This window comes from Bombus terrestris, chromosome 17, assembly GCF_910591885.1.
Source record: "Bombus terrestris chromosome 17, iyBomTerr1.2, whole genome shotgun sequence".
Taxonomy (NCBI): Eukaryota; Metazoa; Arthropoda; class Insecta; order Hymenoptera; family Apidae; genus Bombus; species Bombus terrestris.
Window position 1 is genome coordinate 10,982,842 of NC_063285.1, and position 21,525 is coordinate 11,004,366.

The 21,525-nt window shown below is 34.6% G+C and overlaps 3 protein-coding genes across 7 annotated transcripts; 2 read left to right on the forward strand and 1 right to left on the reverse strand.

The window, feature by feature from the left end:
- The first annotated feature begins 57 nt into the window (after nt 1-57).
- Nucleotides 58-4,950, forward strand: LOC100645065 (integrin alpha-8). Its single transcript, XM_020867449.2, has 10 exons — nt 58-714; nt 793-1,171; nt 1,523-1,818; nt 1,991-2,450; nt 2,540-2,682; nt 2,754-3,203; nt 3,276-3,439; nt 3,537-4,033; nt 4,121-4,410; nt 4,482-4,950. The coding sequence occupies exons 1-10, from the start codon at nt 283-285 to the stop codon at nt 4,515-4,517; spliced, it is 3,147 nt and encodes a 1,048-aa protein (XP_020723108.2). The 5' UTR covers nt 58-282; the 3' UTR covers nt 4,518-4,950.
- On the reverse strand, nt 4,412-7,728 carry LOC100645697 (SR-related and CTD-associated factor 8). 2 transcript variants are annotated; one of them, XM_003401930.4, is made up of 6 exons: nt 7,464-7,728; nt 6,588-7,074; nt 6,255-6,517; nt 5,916-6,138; nt 5,357-5,625; nt 4,412-5,274 (listed from the first exon to the last, which is right to left on the reverse strand). In XM_003401930.4, exons 1-6 carry the CDS (start codon nt 7,488-7,490, stop codon nt 5,122-5,124), a joined length of 1,422 nt encoding a protein of 473 aa, XP_003401978.2. In that variant the 5' UTR covers nt 7,491-7,728; the 3' UTR covers nt 4,412-5,121. The 2 variants fall into 2 exon arrangements, with proteins under 2 accessions (XP_003401978.2, XP_048269969.1); XM_048414012.1 differs by lacking the exon at nt 7,464-7,728 and adding an exon at nt 7,170-7,187.
- Nucleotides 7,729-10,816: 3,088 nt separating this feature from the next.
- Nucleotides 10,817-21,489, forward strand: LOC100645815. Of its 4 annotated transcripts, none has more exons than XM_048414014.1 (6): nt 10,817-11,541; nt 15,554-15,797; nt 16,048-16,065; nt 17,063-17,164; nt 20,101-20,226; nt 21,120-21,489. In XM_048414014.1, exons 2-6 carry the CDS (start codon nt 15,632-15,634, stop codon nt 21,209-21,211), a joined length of 504 nt encoding a protein of 167 aa, XP_048269971.1. In that variant the 5' UTR covers nt 10,817-11,541; nt 15,554-15,631; the 3' UTR covers nt 21,212-21,489. The 4 variants fall into 4 exon arrangements, with proteins under 4 accessions (XP_048269971.1, XP_048269970.1, XP_020723109.1 ...); XM_048414013.1 differs by having other exon boundaries at nt 10,818-11,541; nt 15,557-15,797; XM_020867450.2 differs by lacking the exon at nt 16,048-16,065 and having other exon boundaries at nt 10,823-11,541; nt 15,557-15,797.
- Nucleotides 21,490-21,525: the final 36 nt, after the last annotated feature.

The window sequence follows — 21,525 nt, forward strand, 5'->3', positions numbered from 1 at the left end:
AACTTATAATAAATAAAGGAAAGAATGACCTAAATTTATGCATTAATTCATTGTCCAATAAATTTATGTAGTTCTGCTTTATTTACTATCAGAACACGATTTTCCTTTTAATTTGGATAGAAAGCATAAATATACGAAACAAATATGGACTAATTCCTTTATGATGTCATTGTGGTATCTAGATATGAAGTACTTCCTTCCTGTGAGTACAAAACCTTAATTCTTTCAGTTTTGGAAATAGCGTTCCCTGGTCTTTCATTTTACTAACATCAGTTATTCAGAATGTTATATTTAACTTTAACTTTATCAACCAAGATTAATATAATATGGTTTTATAGTTTTACATTTATAATTTTACAGTATAGTACACTAGCATATAATTTAGACATTGATAATGCCAAAATATTTAATATTCCCAAAAATTTTAGTTATCAACGGGGAAGTTATTTTGGATTTTCTGTTGCCCTTTATACAGATGGCCTAGATTCTGTACTACTTGTAGGTGCTCCCAGAGCAAATACAAGCATAACACAAAATGTAATTGAGCCAGGTACTATATTTCAATGTCCAATTAATGAAACATGTAAGGAATGGATTATTGATAGAAGTGGAAATGATAAAGAGAAGCAATATTCAACAATTAATCAAATTAAGGATAATGCATGGATTGGTGCAACAATTGCTATAGAAAATAAGACTACTCCTACAATTGTGGTATGTTGAAGTCTGTATTTCTTTTTTCATATATTTACCCTTAAAAATTTATAATTACTTAATTAAACTTGTAAATAGGTTTGTGGCCCACGATTGAAGTATAATATTATAAATAAACGCCAATCTAATTGGTTTATGTATGGCATTTGTTATTTGTCATTAATTAACGGTATTAAATCTTTTGAAAAAGAATCTAAAAGTAAAATTTTATCATTTGTGAGACTTAGAGAAGCTATCGATACAAAAAGATATGTTTATAATTTTGGCATGAGTCAAGTTGGTTTTTCTATACATATGACATCCAATGACCTAAAGTGGGATTTAATATTAGGTAGTCCTGGTGTATTTAACTGGAAAGGTATGCCTTTGTTAGTTACAAAATCAGTTGATGGTGAAATGCAAAATATAATTCCGTCAATTAAAGATGAGGGAAGTATTCATGCAAATAATTATTTTGGTATGTAACACACTTTCTTTTTACTACTAACTGAATATTTTCATAATATATATTTCATTAGATATCAAATTATTATTATATATTATTTATTATTATTTTTAAATAAAACCATTTTTCTTATCATTCCATTATAATTATTAAAAGAAGTAAAAGTAGCAAATACATGTAATTATCATAAAATTAAATGAAATTTTTATATTAATATTTGTATTTTCTATAAAAGATGTGTTTACAAAATAGTTGACTTTATACTGATATTAACCATAATATAGTAAACCTATAAATTAAGCGAAATAGTTTGTGTAAAATATTGTAAGTATATAAGATAGTAATTTATCATAATTTATTTAGGGTATGCAGTAACATCTGGCTATTTTAGAGAAGGAAAATTGTGGTTTGTTTCTGGTGCTCCAAAGGCTTCACTTATGTTTGGTGCTGTTGCTATATTTACCTTCTCTCATAAGGATAATGCAAAATTAGAAATAAAAAAGATTTTGAATGGTGAGCAATATGGTGAATATTTTGGTGCTGCTTTGTCATCGTGTAATCTTAATGGTGATAATAGAGATGAATTAATTGTTGGAGCACCATATTGGTCAAAAAATATGGATGAAGGTCGCATATATGTCTTTACTGCTCTACATAATGTATGTACGTTTTGTGATATCACTGAATTATTGCAAAAATAATACTTTGGCTTGAATATAGTAATCTGAAATTCCTTTTAAAATCTGATTAAATAAGCCTTCAATTTATAAATTAGTATAGTATGTTAGTATTTAACTTAATACACATACTGATCTCAAACATTGGCGGTAGGAAATTTTTGAAAAAAAATCATTTGAAGGAAAAATATCTGGAAGTAGATTTGGATCTACTATAACTTGTCTTGGTGATATTGATTATGATGGCTATGGTGATATTGCTGTTGGTGCACCATATGAAGAAGAAAGTGGTGCAATATATATCTTCAATGGCAATGGCGATGGATTACCTAAATATTATAGCCAAAGGATAGTTGGCAAACAATTTGGAAGAAATATCCGTGGATTTGGAATTTCAATTTCCGAACCTCGCGATATAAATGGTGATAAATATCCTGATATTGCAGTTGGAGCTTATTTATCTGAACAAGCAATTTTAATAAAATCAAAACCTGTTATAACAATAACTACAAAATTGTCTTACAATGACAAACAAAAATTATTGAGAAATTCTACATCTTTTCTAATTGATGTGTGCACATATTATGATGGAATAAATACTCCTAAATATCTTCGTAAGTATATAATTTAATTTTTATAAACATATATAATGAAGTTATACATAATCTGGAATATCATATTTAATAAATGAAATTACATTTAGGAGTTGTTAAATCTTTGAAAATCGATCAAATATATAGAAGAGCTTATTATGGTACAGAAAGAAATAGCGATAACATTTATAAATTGTCCGATACTTTATATAAATCTAAAAACTTATGCAGTCAACTTAAAATATATTTAAAGGTAGAATTTTATACCAGTATCTTCTTAAAAAATATTTTTTTAAATTATATTTTATTTTTTAATTTTGTTAGAAAAATATCCAAAATATAATAAATCCAGTTGAAATATCTATCTCAATTAGTTTAGAAAAAGACTTAAATTTAAATGGTAGTAAGATGAAAGCAAACTTTACCTGTACAACTTGTGTAGCTGTAAATAAATTGTTTTCTAAAACTGAAGATTTAATAAAATTGCCATTTGCTGTTGATTGTGGTGACGACAATATTTGTACATCAGATGTAAAGATATCACTTTCAACAAATTTAAATTCTGATAACAAATATATTGTTGGATCAACATTCGCTACCAAGCTTAAAATAGATGCTCTTAATTATGGTGAACCTGCTTATCAAGCTAAAATATATGTATATATACCGAAAATATTATCATTAGCAAGTATGCCACCTTCATGCATGGAAAGTTTTTATACGAATAATACTTTAGAAGCAATATGTGATCTTGGAAATCCACTTAGGAAAAATGTAAGTGTAATAAATAAATGTTAAATATCAAGAATTTTTCAATAAAGTAATATAATTAATCATTTCTATTAGAAAACATTAACATTAGATTTGGATATGAGTAAAATTCGGTTTGATGTTGATCACGTGGATCTATGGATCAATTTTAACACACAAAGTGAACAGAAAGATTCATTCAATAATACACATGTTTTAACTATATATTTTGATATTGATGTTGACATAGTGATTGCAGGGTTAGTATCGCTAGATTTATTTGTTATTATTATTAGTTATACTTCATATTCTCTATAACTATATTATCATTTACTAACTACAATTTTTTTTTATTAGAAAAGCGCAAGATAATTTATATTCATATTCTACTGACAATGAGGATGAAAAATTAAACAATATTCAATTTCAACATATTTATGAAATTCAAAAATTTGGAGATAGTCCAATTGATGAAGTTATACTAACAATTAATATCCCAATATACTGGAAACATTCTACTGGAGATATACAGATTATCAATATAAACAAAACAATTAGTTATCTGGATGGTCAACCATTTTACTGCACACACTTAAATTCTACACTTTCAACTGCTTTAATTAATATATCTGAAATTTACTTTGCAAATACTGAACTGTATACACAAAAAGGATTTATTATGGATACCAATATTTCTATAAATTTTCCACCAGAAAACAGGTCAATTTATATCAACTGTACAAATGCTAATGTTAAATGTACATATATTAAATGTGAGCTTGGTCCCTTTCTAAGTTCTTCATCCGTTGCAAAACTTTCACTCATATTGGACTTTTACTTATCTGATTTTAAAAGTAAGATTTTTCTTGATATGTTAGTGTATCTTTAACTTCCAAGATATGTTGACAAATTTTACCGTTTCTTTTTAATATTTATTACAGCAAAAATGATGGAAGAGAAAGACATAATATTTTTCTTGTCTAGCGGACACGTTAATATTTTAGAATCAAATCATCTTATGAAAAAAATTAGACACAGGTCTGATGATACTATTATTGCTACAATGTTCTTAGGTTCACCAATAACTCAACACATTGCAATGTGGATTATAGCTTTGTCAATTGTATTAGGAATTTTATTGTTAATACTGTTAATTTTAGCACTACTTAAAATTGGATTCTTTAATCGAAATAGGAAAAAAGAACTTGAAGCATTAAAATCAGAAACAGATGTAAGTTTTTTAAAACATTTTTTATTATATTATATATAGATATTACATTTAATGTATTTGTTACATTACAGAAGAGACATGGGAATACATTGGAAACATGTTCATAAACAGAAGTTTTTCAGGAAGAATAAATTTATTAATATATAACTTTTATGTTTTGTATACATATATATATATGTATATATATATATATATATGATTTTTATTCTTTGCATAATTAAGAAAAGAACAAATAACAACAACTTACATTTTGTTATCGCACTTGAGTACTATTAGTATCTTTATAAAAATATAATAAATCTTAGAAAATATCAACTTGATTATAAATTTTCAACTACAAAGCTTAAAAGGATTGTATTATAAATATTGTTTCATTTTGTTTATAATCTTTGCTTATGTTATGTAATATTCTGTGAAAATAATTCGAGCAAATTTATCATAAATAAATAATCTATATACAAAAATATTAATCTTTTTATATATAGCATGAGATTCGAGCAGCTTGTATTATAGTCGTTGTGGTGCTTTTTATTGAAATATCCCGTGCCAAAAAAATATATAAATATATATATATATATATAATTAGCTGCCTTTCATGTTAACTATCTTTAATACACAATCACATTGTGCACATATTTGCATATATCAATAACAGAGCATAAAATTTTCATTATACATAATTTTTTATATGAATTTTTATCTCAACTTACATTAGTCATCCAAACCTAAGCCTTTTGAAATTTCATCTGCTGTTAATTTATTTCCAGAAGCAGGACTATCAGAAGATATAGGAGGTTGTGCAGGCGGTGCAGAACTTGGTGTATAAGCTGGTGGAGGAGTTGGACGATTTTCTTCGTGAGATTTCTGTATGTACAATCATAATTATATAATCAGATTATAAAATTTACATATTCACAATTTTTAAAATATCATAATTTATACTTACATCTTTATCGTGCTTGGTAAGACCTCCTAAAGCAGAACTAAGAAAGGCTGATCCTATTCCAGATAAAAGATCTGAATTTGATGATTGATTGGAATATCCACCAGAAGGTTGGTAATTTCCATAACCTCCTGAAGGTTGATAATTTGGTTGTTGATTTCCACCACCTCCAAGAACACCACCAAGAATAGATCCTAATGCTCCTGTCAATGGATTACTTGGTTGACTTGGAGGAGGAGGTGGTGGTGCTGCATTATGCCCACTATTACCACCTTAGATATACAAAAATTTAATGTATTAAAATTTACTTATGAAGCATATAAAAATTTTACTTCAAATGCAAAATTATCTGTATTGTGTGTTTATCATGATTCACTATAACCTTTAATATAAATATAGCTTATAATAGATGACATCATCTATGTCATCACCTAACATTCCAACACTCAATCATACAATTATGAACAAATCACTATATTAATATCATCAGTTTGAAAGATTAAGAAAAGTATTATTTCATAATTTGATCATGTTTTAAGCATAAAATGTATCTATATCATACCTAATGCTCCAAGAATAGAGTCTAATACACCACCACCGCCACTTGATTGTTGGGTGTTGGTAGGGTAGCCTTGTTGTGCTTGTGAGTTACTTAAAGCATTGGTCACTAAACTGCTTGCTAAAGCTGCACCCAAAGAACCAAGATTTCCCAAACCACCTTCACTTTCTGTTTTTGATTTAGAAGCATCAGATTTTTCCTGATCATCTTGAACTTCTTTCTTTTTCTAAAAAATTATAAACATAGCATGCATATAACATATGTTATTATTCTTAGTATTTTATACAGATATTATTGTATGCTATTATTTCCAAAAGACTTGTAATTATTAAATTTATATACACTCATAGCGTGTGCAGCAGCTGCTATGCCTCCTGCTGCAACTAGTCCCCCTATTGCTAATCCAACTTTATCCAAACAACCACTAAATGCTTCTTCTTCTTCAGGCTTCTCATATCCAGGCTGATATCCATATGCTCTTGGAGGATTATAACCAGGTCCTCCATATACACCAGGAGGAGGTCCATACCCAGGTGCTGGAGGTGGTGGACCATATCCACCTTGTGGTGTTTGTGGACCTATGGTAGGATATAATCCTCCAGGTGCTAAAAAATGACACAGAATTTATTATGCGATTATTTGGTAACAGTAAAAGAATATAAAATGCTTAATTACGTGGTGGCCCAAAATTAGCAGCAGGTACATCTGGCGTGGGTACAGCTCGAGGAGAGCGAGGTGGATCAATTGGAACGGTCTCATATGTGATAGATTGTATTTCTACATCACCATCAATAACCAAATGCGTTACTTTCTCATATGGTAGTCTATGAATAAATTCTGCAAAATGTCTGCCATTTATGGCAATCTTATAACATGGAAAATCACACAAAAGGAACATCTCAAATTCTTGGCCAGGTTGTATCCACATGGGGCCATCATTTTCCTCTGGGCCCCAAGTCATTGATACTATATGATTTCTAGTAATAAATCCTTCTGCGAAACGTGGTGAAACATGAATGGCAATATCATCTCTTGGATTTAATGTAGGTCCCAATTGATAATTTACAGCAAAACGTACAGCACTAGGAGGAACTTTGCCTCGAATTTTTACCATTTTTCCAGGTATTAAGCCACCTTCAACAGCTCCCACATAAGGAATTGGCTATTAAAACATAAAGGTATTTATTATTTAAATGTAAAACTTCACAGTTCTGAAATTAAATTGTACTGCATTTAGAAAAATTAAAAATGCATTACATATCATTGTATAAATTGTTCATTAATACTTTATCCATCTTTTTAAATTGGAACTATTACAGATTTTTTGATCTCTTTTAACTTATACGATATTATTCTCATATAGAAAGTAGTTGCAAATAATCTAACGAATTAACAAATATAGTTGGATAAGTGTTTGGATAAACTATGTTTCATTGAGATCATATCAGCAGTGCAGATGCTATGTATATATATACGTATATCCTTTCTGGATCGATGACAATCAACTTCGCCAAATAAAATAACTTTTTAATCGATGTAAATAATACTTACAGGATCCAAAATTGGCTCAAATGACATCTTTATTGTTTAATTGTATTTCGCAAGTTCGGATAGAAGTTTATAATTCAATACACTATTTTAAAATAGCGAACACTGTGTACACGAAGAAATCCTGTGACTTGCCTTTCGTGTCTTCTTTTTAAAACATTTCTATTTAAAGTGGTGACGTTTCCAGCTTAAACTGTGCAATGCGGCACAAACTATACTTATATGATACGGCTTGAAATATATGATACATAGTTTCTTTGGCGCATGCATTCTCAAATTCTTTACAGTTACTGTAGTGACGTACATCTCGTATAGTAGTGCCGTAATATAGAAAAGCCGCGAATTCAAACTTATTTCGTGCAGAAATAGAACAAACCAATCAAATTTCTTCATATTTTATTTAATCCAGAAACACATGGAACCAATTATAAGAAAGGGATGACATGATGTAACATCCACAATATAACCAATAAGTTATATATTTTTTATAACTCTTATTAGACCATTACAAATACATTTCAATATAGATAATTGCTAGATTGCAAATTTTTCTGCATTTATGGAAAATTTAAAAATACAGAAACGTGCAAAATGCGCATTATAAGCGAAAATACATAATATATGTAATGTATAATATTCACTGAATTATTTAACGTTTGAAATAAATCACTGCAGCAAAACATCCGCAATAATATCCTAACAATAATTTAAAATAATCAAAAATAGAAATTAGTCTTAAAGTACATATATACAATTTTTAATAATTTATCCTACCTACATATATCCATTATTAGTGCGTTGCACGAATTGAGTTAATAACTGTGAGGTTATTAACCATCTTTATTTAATCGAAGATTATAAAATAAGTTCCTCAAGATACAGAAATGTCATAAATTACAAATTTCAATTCTGAGTATCTTTTAGATATTAGGCTATAAACATTGTGTGAAACATTTCCACTTTTATGGAGGGCGGCACGCTATAAACTGTCTCCATTGAAATTATCGCTTAAAGGTTGCGCAATTAATTATTAGAATAGTTACACGCGGGCACACGCACGTATTATCGCCTACGTTCATTTTCGTCCACGCATTGTTTAACACTACAGGAAACTAAATAAACCGTCCATTGAGATATAACAGGTTCAGTGAGAGAGAGAGTTTTTGCGTAGAAAAAGTAAACAGTTAAACGGGAGCAAGTTAATAGTGAACAGAACCGCTGTATCAATGTAAATCAATAAAATCGATGATGAAACACGGTAAAATTCTATGCATGGGTTACTTCTTAACCTTAGACCGTCATAAAATTTCAAAGGAACGAAATTTACGCTTATTTTACAATTCCTTATAACTGTAACAATTATTTCAAATTATTTTATTTGTTTTTAATACAAGATACAGTTACTGTCCTGATGTTATTTCTTAAATAAAAATACCAAAGTAATTGAAACAATCGACTACTGTTTCGAATTGTTATTCTTCATTTTTATCTTAAACAAAATTTGTCCAGGTCTGGCTTGCTACTATGTATGGGTGACGAACGTCAATCGGATATGTAAGCAGACGTATTGTGACTACAAGTTGTGCATTTTACGTGATCACTTCCAGGGACCACATACAGGGTGTGCCGCTATGAAACGTATGTGGAGCGTGCGAGGGCTAGGCACAGGCGCACCCACGATAAATAAGATTTAAATGTAACGATTCAACCGAATTATCGTCAATTTTTGTGCGTCACTTTATACAATTTTCACGCTTAATCAATCTTTTCAACAGCTGCCAGTATCCTTTTATTTCGTTGGTGCAACATTTATAGTAATTGTTAAATAGAGGAACAGATGCATAACCATAAGAAAAATTCAAACACGTGGGTGGCCAAAGAATCAGTCGGTTGAAAATTTATTCGTTCTACAATTCGAATACTAAATATACGTATAATTCATTACTCTATGGGAATGTCCTTGTCAGGTCTAAGGCAAACTGGATATCAGGATCAATAAAGGTTTTCCTCTATTTTTACCTATACTTCGCTGTAATTCGATTGATATATTTTTGATAACCTTTATAATAGAATAAATACGTTTATTGAAAACAACGTGTTCGAACATATTAACTTCTAATTAACTTTTTTTGGCAAATGAGTAAACATATTTTTATTTTCATGTTTATATTGATATATAGAAATGATATATAGTGAAGAAATATTCGTTGGAATTATTTTATTAGGACAGATATTTGTTAAGAGACATAATGATGAAAATATTCTTTCCTGTTGAAGATATTGGTAGGTATAGGACTGAACCAATGCAGGACTCACCGACAAGATCAATAAGCAACGTAAGCGGACCCTTCTTCGCAAGGCATTCAATGCTTTCTTATAAACGCCCTTTCATGTCGCCTTTATACTGGTCCTATCCTTACAAAAATCCAGGTGTCTGCTATCGCGAGAGTGGCCTGTACACAACATGCACAGTACATACATATATACTACGAAATCGTCAACGAGAAATGTTCGTAAATACGATTGTACCTTGCAAAAGCAACAACTGCGTTGTATATACTTGATCCATAGTGCTAATTTTTATAAAAATATACTCAATTGGTACACCTGTTGTGCTTTTTAAAAATATGCGTATCTAACGCAACATTGGGTATATGTATAATATTTTATTATTTTATGAATATGTACCATATAAATTAGGACTTGATTTAAAAAGGCGATAAAAATTTAACACAAAGGTAAGTTATTATTTCAGAATCAATAATCTACCAATACGGAACTCAATCGCCAAATCAGTGACATCTAAAAAATTTGCAGATTTACCTACGCAACGGCGCGCAATGCAATTTATTCCTCTTTTGTAAGCCCAACAATGTTTCATTATTTGACAGTCGCTGTCGCATTTTTCGAAACCTACCAGTCAGCTGCGTTTGTATAGATGTTTCTTTCGTCGAGTACTATTTGTTACATGTTTTGTTTAATACATCCTAGTCGAAGAAGTGGTACGAATATTGGAATCTGATTTGGGATTGGAGTTCCGTACATACAATGTATATGAACGGTTACACGTTTAAGCATTCGTACTCTGAAGCACGTATTCTTTTTTCTAGGGTTCTTAGTTGCTGGACAGTAAAAGTACGCACGTGATCGCGTTGCACTAAATGCGAATAGACTGAAGACCGATCGCTAGTCCTGATAGATTGCATTTTAAATACGGTACTTTCAATAGTAATTCCCTTTTAAGGATTCAAGTTACTATGTTTGTTTAAAAGAAACTTGATAAGAAGCTCGTTAAAATTTATCATCGCTTCGAGGACACAGAACCGTATTTCGTGTAACAGGTACATATCGTAACAGTTTAAGTACCTCACGACGATTCTTTAATAATGTAATTTAAAATGAACAATTATTACGCTTTCCAAAACCAATACGATATAAAACCAACCGTGCCTTGAGCACAGATTAAACAATTGTTGGTGGCAAAAATATAAGACGAGTACGAATTGACACAAATGATACTGTAAATTATGGTAACAGTGATTGCAGTAGCGGCAAAGGGTGAACTGGATATCGAGGAGTTTAGAAAAATTCCTAGTGGGTCGCTAAGTATTTGGGGCTGTTTTACGTAGAATTTGATTAACGAATTAAGAACAGGGGAACGGTGATGTCGGTAATTTTCCGGTAAAAATTGAAGTCCCAGTCCGCCCCTGGTAGCAGCAGTAGAGAACAGTGGTGGTAGTGGTGCTGCCTAATACTCTTTTCAGCCCTCGGCCGACAGTTCAGCACAGCCCGTAGTCTTCGACGGTTGCACGTCGTTCAATCCGGCATACTTTTATAACCATTGCACACTTCCTACTATCTCATTCACGTTTTATAAACAATGCGACAATCCACGGTTTCTTAAACGAACATTTCTCACTTTTCTCGATTCGTATCTACGTAATTACGATGCAACCAGCTGATTCGTTGAGAAAATTAAACGTGACTGAAAGTATTTTGTGCCAGTGAATCTGAACATGATATTTCAAAGGATTTGAGCGAGAAAATGGATCGTCTAAGTGTCCAACAAGAAGAAGTAATGGTGAGGAAATATTTTATAGCTTTTGTATTTACTACGTACGACATTTTGTGCGGGAAATATCAGACAGGATAAAGGTGTTATTGTAAAATCATTTTTCTAAAGAGATATAACATTCTGGCTACTTTTATCGTTCGTTTTGCAATAACGTGAATAACAGACTCATTTTTGAGATTAGCTTTTCATTGCGACAACTCTCCCCTCGTCGTTTTTTCCTTGGTTTTCGTAACAAGGAAACAGATAGATAATTCGGTCAAGTCAAAGGTTAGCTGGAGATAAAGCGGTCTTCCTTGAAAATGTATAACGAAAAAATGACTAGATAGGAACGCCTTACTTTTGATCTTTGTTCAAAGATTAACTTGTCGATGTAACATCTTTAAATAAACGTTGATGTAACATTTTTATTCACCATAATATCGAAGATAAGAAGGCGAATACGCGAAAACATTTTCTTATCAATAGACGGCGGACGTTTATGAATTTATAAAAAGTTAAAATGCGCAAAAATGTATAAAATACATATAGTATGCAAGAACATTTCTTTAACGATGTACACGAAATTCGATGTCTCTGTTAACACGATTTATGCTTTGTTGCCTTCGCTTATTTAATGTTTTCTTAGAAAAGCATGAAATACAGGTGAACTGATCTAACAATTGATATTGTATCTCTATTCGTGACAATTGTTAGCTACCAATTTGTAGATAAACGTAAAATATTCGGTATTACGTAGCTCGCTATAGAATTGTAGCTCTCTAGCTGATATCTTTCCTCGAAACGTTCATGCAACCGCACGGAAAATGGGAAAAGTCCAATAATATTTATTCCCTGGCGGCGAGAGGTCGCGCTATAAAATTGTAACATTCATCCACTTTTATAACCAACCTTGACTCTATGTTAACTCTTCAATGTTCTCGTCGTTATTCTTACAATACACTTGGTTCGCGTCTTCTTCTTCCTCTTCAGAGTCTTCTTCGGAGTCTCCAGAAATGACGTAATTGCTCGAGTAGATAAACCGTGTCCGCTTTCTGTCGTATCGCGTTCAATACCTTAATTAACTTTACGTGTTACGTCTTCGACAGTTTTGGGGCCAATGTTAAGAAAAACAGGAAGAAAATTTCGCTCTTGAAACGAGGACGCAATTAGCAGGAAGATATTCGGCGATGCCACCTTGATTCAAAAAGATGTCCAAGACGTCCGTGTTTCGCGTACAGGGCCCTTAATTGAGCTTAATTAACGATTGTCCGTCTTTGTCATCGGGCCGTGACTCACAGCGAATGTAACTTCTCGTACTTGTCTCGTTTTTCCCTTCACACTATTCTTTTACTCGTACTCGGTAATTTTTCTTACGTTACTTCTTTTATCAGAGTTGCACGTCTCCTAACAAGCTTTGATATTAGAAATACCGCTGAGTCAGCAGTGCTGGTCGTACTTAAATATTAAGACGCTTGTTGTACGTATTTAGCGCAAATTTAATGCCTTTCGCTGCTCTTATTTCCCAATTATTTTATCATCAGACTGTGAATTTTTGTGCAACTATAGAAAACTCGAAGGCACATGCAAAAATGCACACGGTGCGCATAATGCGAGCAAATTTCTGAAATACCCAGATATAATAGTCATTTTTCCAATCGTATTGGTGAAAATATTAATTTACATAAATGTTCACAGTCTGTTCATTGCGAAATACGTCTTCGTGATTAATATAATTAAATATAGTACTGAAAATAGAATACTCAATATACAATATAATATTCATACAATAAGTTGTTGTGTTCATTGGAATGTAAATTTGCATGAACATCCGCAGCCTGTCTATTATAAATCTGCCATTTCATTCGCGTATACGCTTCATAAAATGTGCAAGGGTAATGTAATAAGGTCGATAAAGAAAAATTTGTCGAGATTTATCACGAAATGCAACGAACAGGCAGGTGTCCTAATATAACCGGCAGTGAGTGTTCATCGAATAAACATTTACAGATTGCCTGCGAATTTTTTAATCAAATCTTAATTCGCTTCAGCAGTTGTCCATTCGATCGAACAGCGAATACGGGACAATATGAGGTTACGCGAATAGATACGGGTATTTTGTCTGGATAACACGGATCGTCTCGTTTGTTTGAATCTTTTCGTTTATAGGTGTACTGGACTATTTTATCGCCGTCCTGTTTGCATCAAAACACGCAGATACAATGATTATAAATAATTTTTGGAATCGTTTCACACATCACATTTTTATCGGTTCAATATTTCTATGGTAGGTTCGCTAACTATTTCTTCCTTCATATGAAACGAATATCGTCTAATGTTTATATTACAACGATTACAGCGATCGTTCGCTTTACGCATTTTTCTACCAAAGTTGACCCAAGTTGGCGAGCATAAGAGGGTAGCGAGGGATGAATCACTCCCGAAATGAAACGAATCGCACGATCGATATTAAAACCACTCGTTTCAGAGCGGAGCATATATTTTCTGTGCAACCTATGACATTAAAATACTACTCTATCTCGAGCAACAGATTCGAGGATAGGATGACGTAATTATACGATCTGGCCATTGATTCACGTTGTAATTTTGGCCCCTAATGTCTTCGCGATAATTAAACGAGATATATTATATTATTACTATTATTATTATTATGTAAAAATTCATTAACATTCGCGGTCTGGTTATTAGCAACTCAAACGAGGTTTACATTTCAGCTAGTACAGTAGGTCTTGGCCCTTTAAGTTGTCTCTCAAGCTGTGTTTTATGCCGAATTATCGTCCATGTAACGATCTTTTTAGTAATAAAAGATAGACGATAGAACTTTCCAATTAGCTAATAATTATCTCATTAGGAGGAGTATGTTGTCGAACGTACTTGCATGTTTTCACAGCATCGTGCTATTCAATAACGCAGCGGAAAAAATTGCTTGACGCAACGATTATACAGTTGGGAGAATATTTAAAATGTACACATTGATAAAACTCGTATTAGGTACAAAGGGACTCTTTTAAAACTCACCTTGGATGACGATAATACGACAATCGTTATCGTTCATATGGTACTGTCCCACCGGTATTCTTATCCCGTAATCTTGCATATACTTCCGGTTGCGACAGTCATTATACTATGCGTATGGAATAAGTCTGGGTAAGAAAGAAAAGGTATAAAAACCGTGGACAATGGAGCGCAATTAAAAGCATAAAACCACAGATGATTAAAAAGAGATATCTTGCAAGTAACGATTGAAATAATTATATAATTGATTCGCAGCTTCGATAATCTGGATATCGTTATACATTCGGTAAGCAATATTACGAAAGATTGCCAAATAATCGCAAATTGCTTATTTCTCTGTGCGATTGCGAAACAACGATATTTCGGGGGAAATACGTCGCACGTATTTTGAAACGATCGTGCGATTAATCCGTAGCTTTAGAATCGAACGATCTCTCGGACGCTGTCGCACATCCATTAACAAACGTTCCGAAGAACCAAATGTTTAAATCCACGGACGTTGATCGAAGAGTGCTCGTAGGAAACACTGCGAACGCGAAAATGGAAAATCTTCGATCTTCGAGCGGGAAATGTTCTAGCAATGAGGATAGAGTTTAAGTACAATTTCCCTTCCCAAGGAGATATCGGTAATTCTAGAAGATGGTGTCGCGACGTCGCCTCTGTAGAGAAAGACATAGTCGCCAATGAGCGCTGGTTGATCGTTTCGCGATTTTTTTCTTTGCTATCTGAATGACATCTGAAAACATTCCAGGCGAACGATCCAAATGCATGAAACACCTTTTTCTCCTTTCCTTACGACCAAGAGACCGCATATACCGGGTTTTCCACAAATACTTTGCTCTCCCGTGAATTTCGACTACACGAATGCGCGAGTTCTCTCTCCTCTTTCGCTCGCGAGGAACTCGTTCCGCGAAGCTCGCAGCGTTTTCTACGAGCACTTTTCGATCGTATTTCGAAGACAAGCGTGTAGCAACGAGCTTGACGAGTTTCGTGTTTGAATTTCAAGCAGCAGATAAAAGCGGAACTCGCGTAAGAACAGCGGAATCTCGATGATCGTCGAAGATGTCGAAGAAGAGGCGTTAGCATGAGCCACACCGCTGCATTCAGAGTACTGACGCTGATCCTGATCCTCGGTGATCTCGAGTCGATCACGGTGGTGAACCACCATCCGGACGAGGAATACTTCCTCGAGCACGAGGTCCTCTACGAGGAGGCAATTACGGAGGCGAAGAAGCTGCAGCTCTATCCTGGTAGGAAATATTACGCGTTTCGCTCTCGATACTAAAAGCGTTACACATGCCAAGCCCCTTGTCCGACTTCATTCTAACGTCTGGTCTATAAAGCATCTTTACGAAGCACCGAAATCTATTTATCTTTCCTCCGAGAATAACCTCCCTTTGATCCGTTTAAACGGATACTTGGGCCGCGTCCACCTACCGCGAATTAACTCCACGAATCGTCTCGTTTTATTAATTTCGCCTTTGTCTTGCCACTTTGCAGCCGGTACGGACAAGAAAGGTATTCCATCGATTCGAACGATCGTCGTCCTAATTTAGAGTCGGTATGCTTGTCGCGCGCCAGGATCCAAAGGCCACCTTCTTCCTTGATGCGATCGTTACCTGAAAATAATTGCTCGAGAGACAGGAACGATCTTGCGATTTTCAAACGTAAGCACCGCGTATCGTCGACGGGAAATAGAAATCAAGGTTACTCGGTTTTGTTTGACAATTTCAGCTAGCCGGCGATTTGTAACGATACACAGGATTCTAAGAAAAGTTGTATCTCCGATGGTTCCGCGAAGTTGTCCTTGCGTAAATAGATCTCTGTCATTTTTGATTCGCGTCGAACTACCGATTCTCCCGTTACTCGTTACGTTCGCTCATTTCTTTTATTCCGTTTGCGCTACTTTAAGTTATTCTCGTGGCAATAAAACGCCATTTACTTTATCTTATTTCGCGATGTTTTATAAGCTTTCTGTATGTATCGAACGACGTAAAACGAAATATTCGTAGCCAGTCAGTCCGATAAACGACAATAAATGTTTTAGGTGACGTAACGTCGGTATAGCGTTCAACATCAACGACATAACTTCGAAGCAGTTGCATAAAACCTGCAGGCACCAATTAACGCGAATTACACTCGTACTCCCTCGATTTCATGCGATTATCGTCTGTTTTAATAACAGCTCTACGAAACGAGGATAATGAAATGTAACTCTGAATCGGTCGTACAAAATTATTATTTCTTATTTCAAGGAACACGGTGTCCTTACCGCAGCTTAGTAGAAGGCTATCGGCTCTGCGTTCTTCTTCCAACTCGCGATTGCTCGCTTTATAGCGATAGCAGCGGTAGCGGCTTTCCATTGCGATTCAATTTTAATATTCATTTTTTGATCTACATCGACGGATACGAAGACGTTGCGATCAATTTAGAGACGGAAGCTTTATTTAGTGGCGTAAATAGATGCAACGTTTCATCGAATGGAAGAAATATTATACTTTGACGAATTCCACAGGTCCTATCCCAGGATGCAAGCCCTGCACGAGATCAGAGATGACTTACTGCAAAGATGGGAGCGTGATAAATGACCACTGTTGTTGCGATGTCAACTCGAACGGTGAGCAAAATTTATAACAACGATAGAGAGCAAAACATTCGATATCGATGTTTTCTCATCAGTCTTTTATAACGAGTCGATAATTACAGCAATGATCGGAGCAACGATACGATAATGAAACGTTTGAATCGAAAGGACCTTTCAGAAATTCTCGCGATTCGGACTCTGAGGTTCGTTTCCGTTTCAATTTTCCATCGTGAAAATTTCTGTGGCGCATTGCCGCTGTACAAAACTTTCTATATTGCACAGTACTCTGCGTTTAATGTCGCAATAAATATAGAAAATGGAACGATCACGTTGATTTCTCATCAGTTTCGCTTTTTTTTCCAATTACGTTGCTCGTATTTTAGGCTCGTCCTTCGTCGATTTACGTGCATATAAGAATCGGCTGGAAAACGACAATCGCGTGCAGACAATTCGTGCGTGAAGAATCGACCGTGCAAATGCTGGTGGTTTGATTGTGCAACTCTTCACGGAATTTTCGAGCCACGATAATAGACCCTGAAATTGTCGCAATACTTGCAATTCTACGACCGTGCAATAACTGCAAGTACAAATCCAATTAAAAAGCACGAGCGTTAAAAATGCACGTTAGTTTCGCAGGCAGCGAATATAATTTATTTTTAACAAAAACGACAAGACGCGCTGAAATATGCGCGATCTACAAGCGAAGAAGCCAATGGTCGGTAGGTTCCCGCAGAACTCGGCCCAGTTGTTCCCCCCACGTGAGAGTGACGCGTGAATTCGTGAAACACCTTCGAATCCAGCTGAACGGAAGGACAATCACCTGTTCAGGAAATCGTCGTTGTTCGTTTGTAACGATTGTTCGTCGCAACGATCCATCCTTGTCAGACACGCGCTTCTAAATGCGCTGAGACGCGCAGGGTGGTTACACATACCAGGTGATTCACGCAAAACGACCGGCCGTTAACAGGGACACTTAGGTATTCCGCGCATCCGTCGTCCCAACTCTTTAGTACTCTTTACGTAGTTATCGGCCGTTCACCTCTAACACCATTTGCTCGAATTTCTAATTAGCATAGTTTCTCCGATAGCCTTGCGCGCAAGGACAAAAACGTAATTGGTCTGAGTAAAATCAGTTCCTTCTTTTGTCTATCTTCGTCGTTATATTTATTGCCTTTTTATTGGTAATCGGTAGATTATACATATCGCGATTGTCGATTTGGTTTTTTGAAAATATGTTTATATCTACAATTAAGCGTCTGTTACAGAAACACGCGAGGTATATTGTCCTCAGAAAGGTACACGCGAAAGGGAAAAATACCAGAAGATAGATGATCGAGTTCGATGAAATTCGTTGTATACTAGTCAACGGGTAAATTTCAAGTACTTTGAGAAGCAAATAGGTAAATACCTATTTGTTAGTTATCTTCACGGCTAAATGCTTTTCTGTGTCTCGAACGGCGACGAAGATAATTAACCGTTATATTAGCGAAACACTGTGCAGCGAAACGCTGACAATAAAATGTGTGTCACGCTAGAAATAAACGAATACTTAAAAGGATCGTTTATTTTATATCGCACAGGGCGTATTGTAACACGTGGGACCCGCTTCGGGACTGGACAGAAGGCACAAAGACAACGAAGAAAGTTTATACAAACACGTGCTGCTCTACCTGATCTTGTATGTTAGTTGCATTATTTTATATTTTACGTTCAAAGGCATTTTCGTGGTTCGATAATCCGTAACTGTTTATCTTCGTAGAAGGTGCTCGAGATGGCTATCCTCGGATATCTCCTGTCCATTCCTGAGGCGGCTCCCACGTGTTACGATTTGCCCTGTACATTAGGTATACGAACGAATAGTCCAAATTTTTCAGTCTAATTCGAGGTTTAGTTTTAACAAATACTCTGAGTCAATGCTTTAAGGGCAACCGATAGATCCACCATGGAAATATGGAGTGTCTTTAAACAAGATCCAGTGGTCAAGGCATTGACAAAGGAGAAGCTTCCCAAAGTACCTAAGCGAGTACCTAAAACGTATGGCAAAAAGTAAGCGACGACGAGTATACTCGTCAAAGGCAGCTACCTGGTTAAGCCATCCGCCTTAAAGTTACGAGATAAATCAAGAAGATATAGAATAGAAAGTTCGTAGAGTACATTGACTGAACTTGAACAACTGGCTGTATTTTTAAAAAATAAGCTTCGAGTTTCGTTGAAAAATTGCGATTGCTCGTCTGTACGTCTAATAAGCATTTCTTTAGTCAAAGTGCAAGGTAAACAACGCGAACGATTCCCGTACAAACTGTAAACCATTCTGTAAGGTTTCGTTTGTTATAATAGTTTGACCACAATGTTCGCCGTTAAACGCTCGTCGAGTGTACACGAATGGCAACGGCGACGGTATCAATAAAATTGCGTTGCTGCACGCGTCGTGTGCACGAATCGAATACACGAGTCCATTTCGATCAGTCTTATGAATCACACGTTCTTCTTTGCCCATTTCTAATCAACCGATTCGATTACGCAGAAGTTACAATACGGTAAATAAGAGTATGCTGAAAGTAACAGAGTACGTGCACGTAGTTCCGTATTAGTCCAATGAAAAATCTGAAACGATTATAAAATATACAAATAATTGCAAAATTAGTAATTATAGTAATTATAAAGTATTAGCAATAGGAAAATGTTGTTAAAAATTCTTATTTCTACAACATATTCAAAGATTATGGAAATCGGTAACTTCCTATTTAAGAAATGAACTTGAGCTTGGAATTCCTCATCTGCTTCTGCAGCTAGGGGAAAGTTATTGATACAATTCCTTGTCGCGTTAAACAGCTTCCGTAAAAATTAGATATCCCAGCGATATTCCACTGGAAAGACACCACCCTGTGTATAATCCTTTTAAATTGATCATAAGGTTTCTCTGATTCATCGAAAGTCCGTTCCTGACACTCATAGGCCTATTGTTTCAGAGGTATTCCCCTTCGTGAAGCACACTTGTCGCATGGGGCCAGAAGAATGCGAAGTACAAGCTGGAGACTGTGCTGAATACGCGAGGCTACGGGAATGCTGCTGTCATTCCTACTTAGCTTCTGTATGTAAGTACTATTTCTCCGCTTACGTATTATGGTGAAACGTATTGTCGAGCTAGACGTCGTTGCGTAAGCGCGAGTAATCTAATATCTTTTGTTTGAGACGAACAGAGAACTGAAATTAGCGTAATAATATAATATAATTAATGAAAGAGCGGAGAAGGAAAGATCATTTTTCTCACTGGGAAAGTACAATGCCGTGAGTATAATACAAAATGCCGCGATAAACTCGACCCTATTTTTAGATGTTCGAAAATTTGCTATTGAAAGAAAAATTGGCAAAATCGTCTCTATAATTTCATATCGCGATATAAAGTTACAGTACCAGTGAAATAACAGTAACTTCTATCTTTCGAAGTCTGCAAGACAGGGAATTTTAAACCGGGGCTTTTGCCCGTGAAAACACATAAATCCAATGTTCATTTTCTTTCATCTACGGCTTCATTCCATATTTGCTGGGATTTTCTTTATCTTTTATTCAGAAACTTTTCATCCTAGAAACCACTTCTTTGTGGTGGCATTGCCTCGTTGAAAAATTGCCTTCCATTTCCTATTTCAGATACGATAGGCAATAATATGCTATGTAACGTCTCCTAACATCCCATAGCGTTCAATTTACTCTGTAAAAAGACATATCCATGATCTTCTTTGGTAACAAGAAAGAAGAAATAACGCAGTGAACGTGTTTGAGTCTGTAATTATTCGCAGCACTATATATGCTTTTTGTTAAAAATTAGATATTTGGGAAAACAACTCGTTATTAATTGGACTGCACAGTTTCACGCATTTATGGGAAATTTTAAGGGGCAAAAATGTACCGGACGTGCAATTTTATCTGAAACGTTACACAATTCTTAAAATCCGTTCCTTATAATTGACAACTGTGTTTTTTTTTTCAGGGAAATACTTGGCGAACGACGCGGTATCACCGACGAATACACACTTTATAAAGTTCCTGGCGATATTAACGGTGCTCAGGTGGCTCCTATAGCCGACCTAAAATCGACAGTACACATTTAATACCAAATATTTTGTATAGGACGAGTTATTTCAATAAATTATTTTTCCATCGGCGCGGGAGAACTTTAGAGGCCAACGAACGTTTTTAACATGCGACAACGAGGTGAAATTTCTAATAATTTTATAATCAATTTTTGCGGCATCACCTGTACATATGAGAAAGTGTAATTGTACAAATAACGAACATTGTCCGACGGCAACATTTGTATTTTAATGGATGAAATGCAACAAACTATGTACAAACGTGTAGCCAAGAGCCTATTTCAACCTCATCCTCTTCTTTTC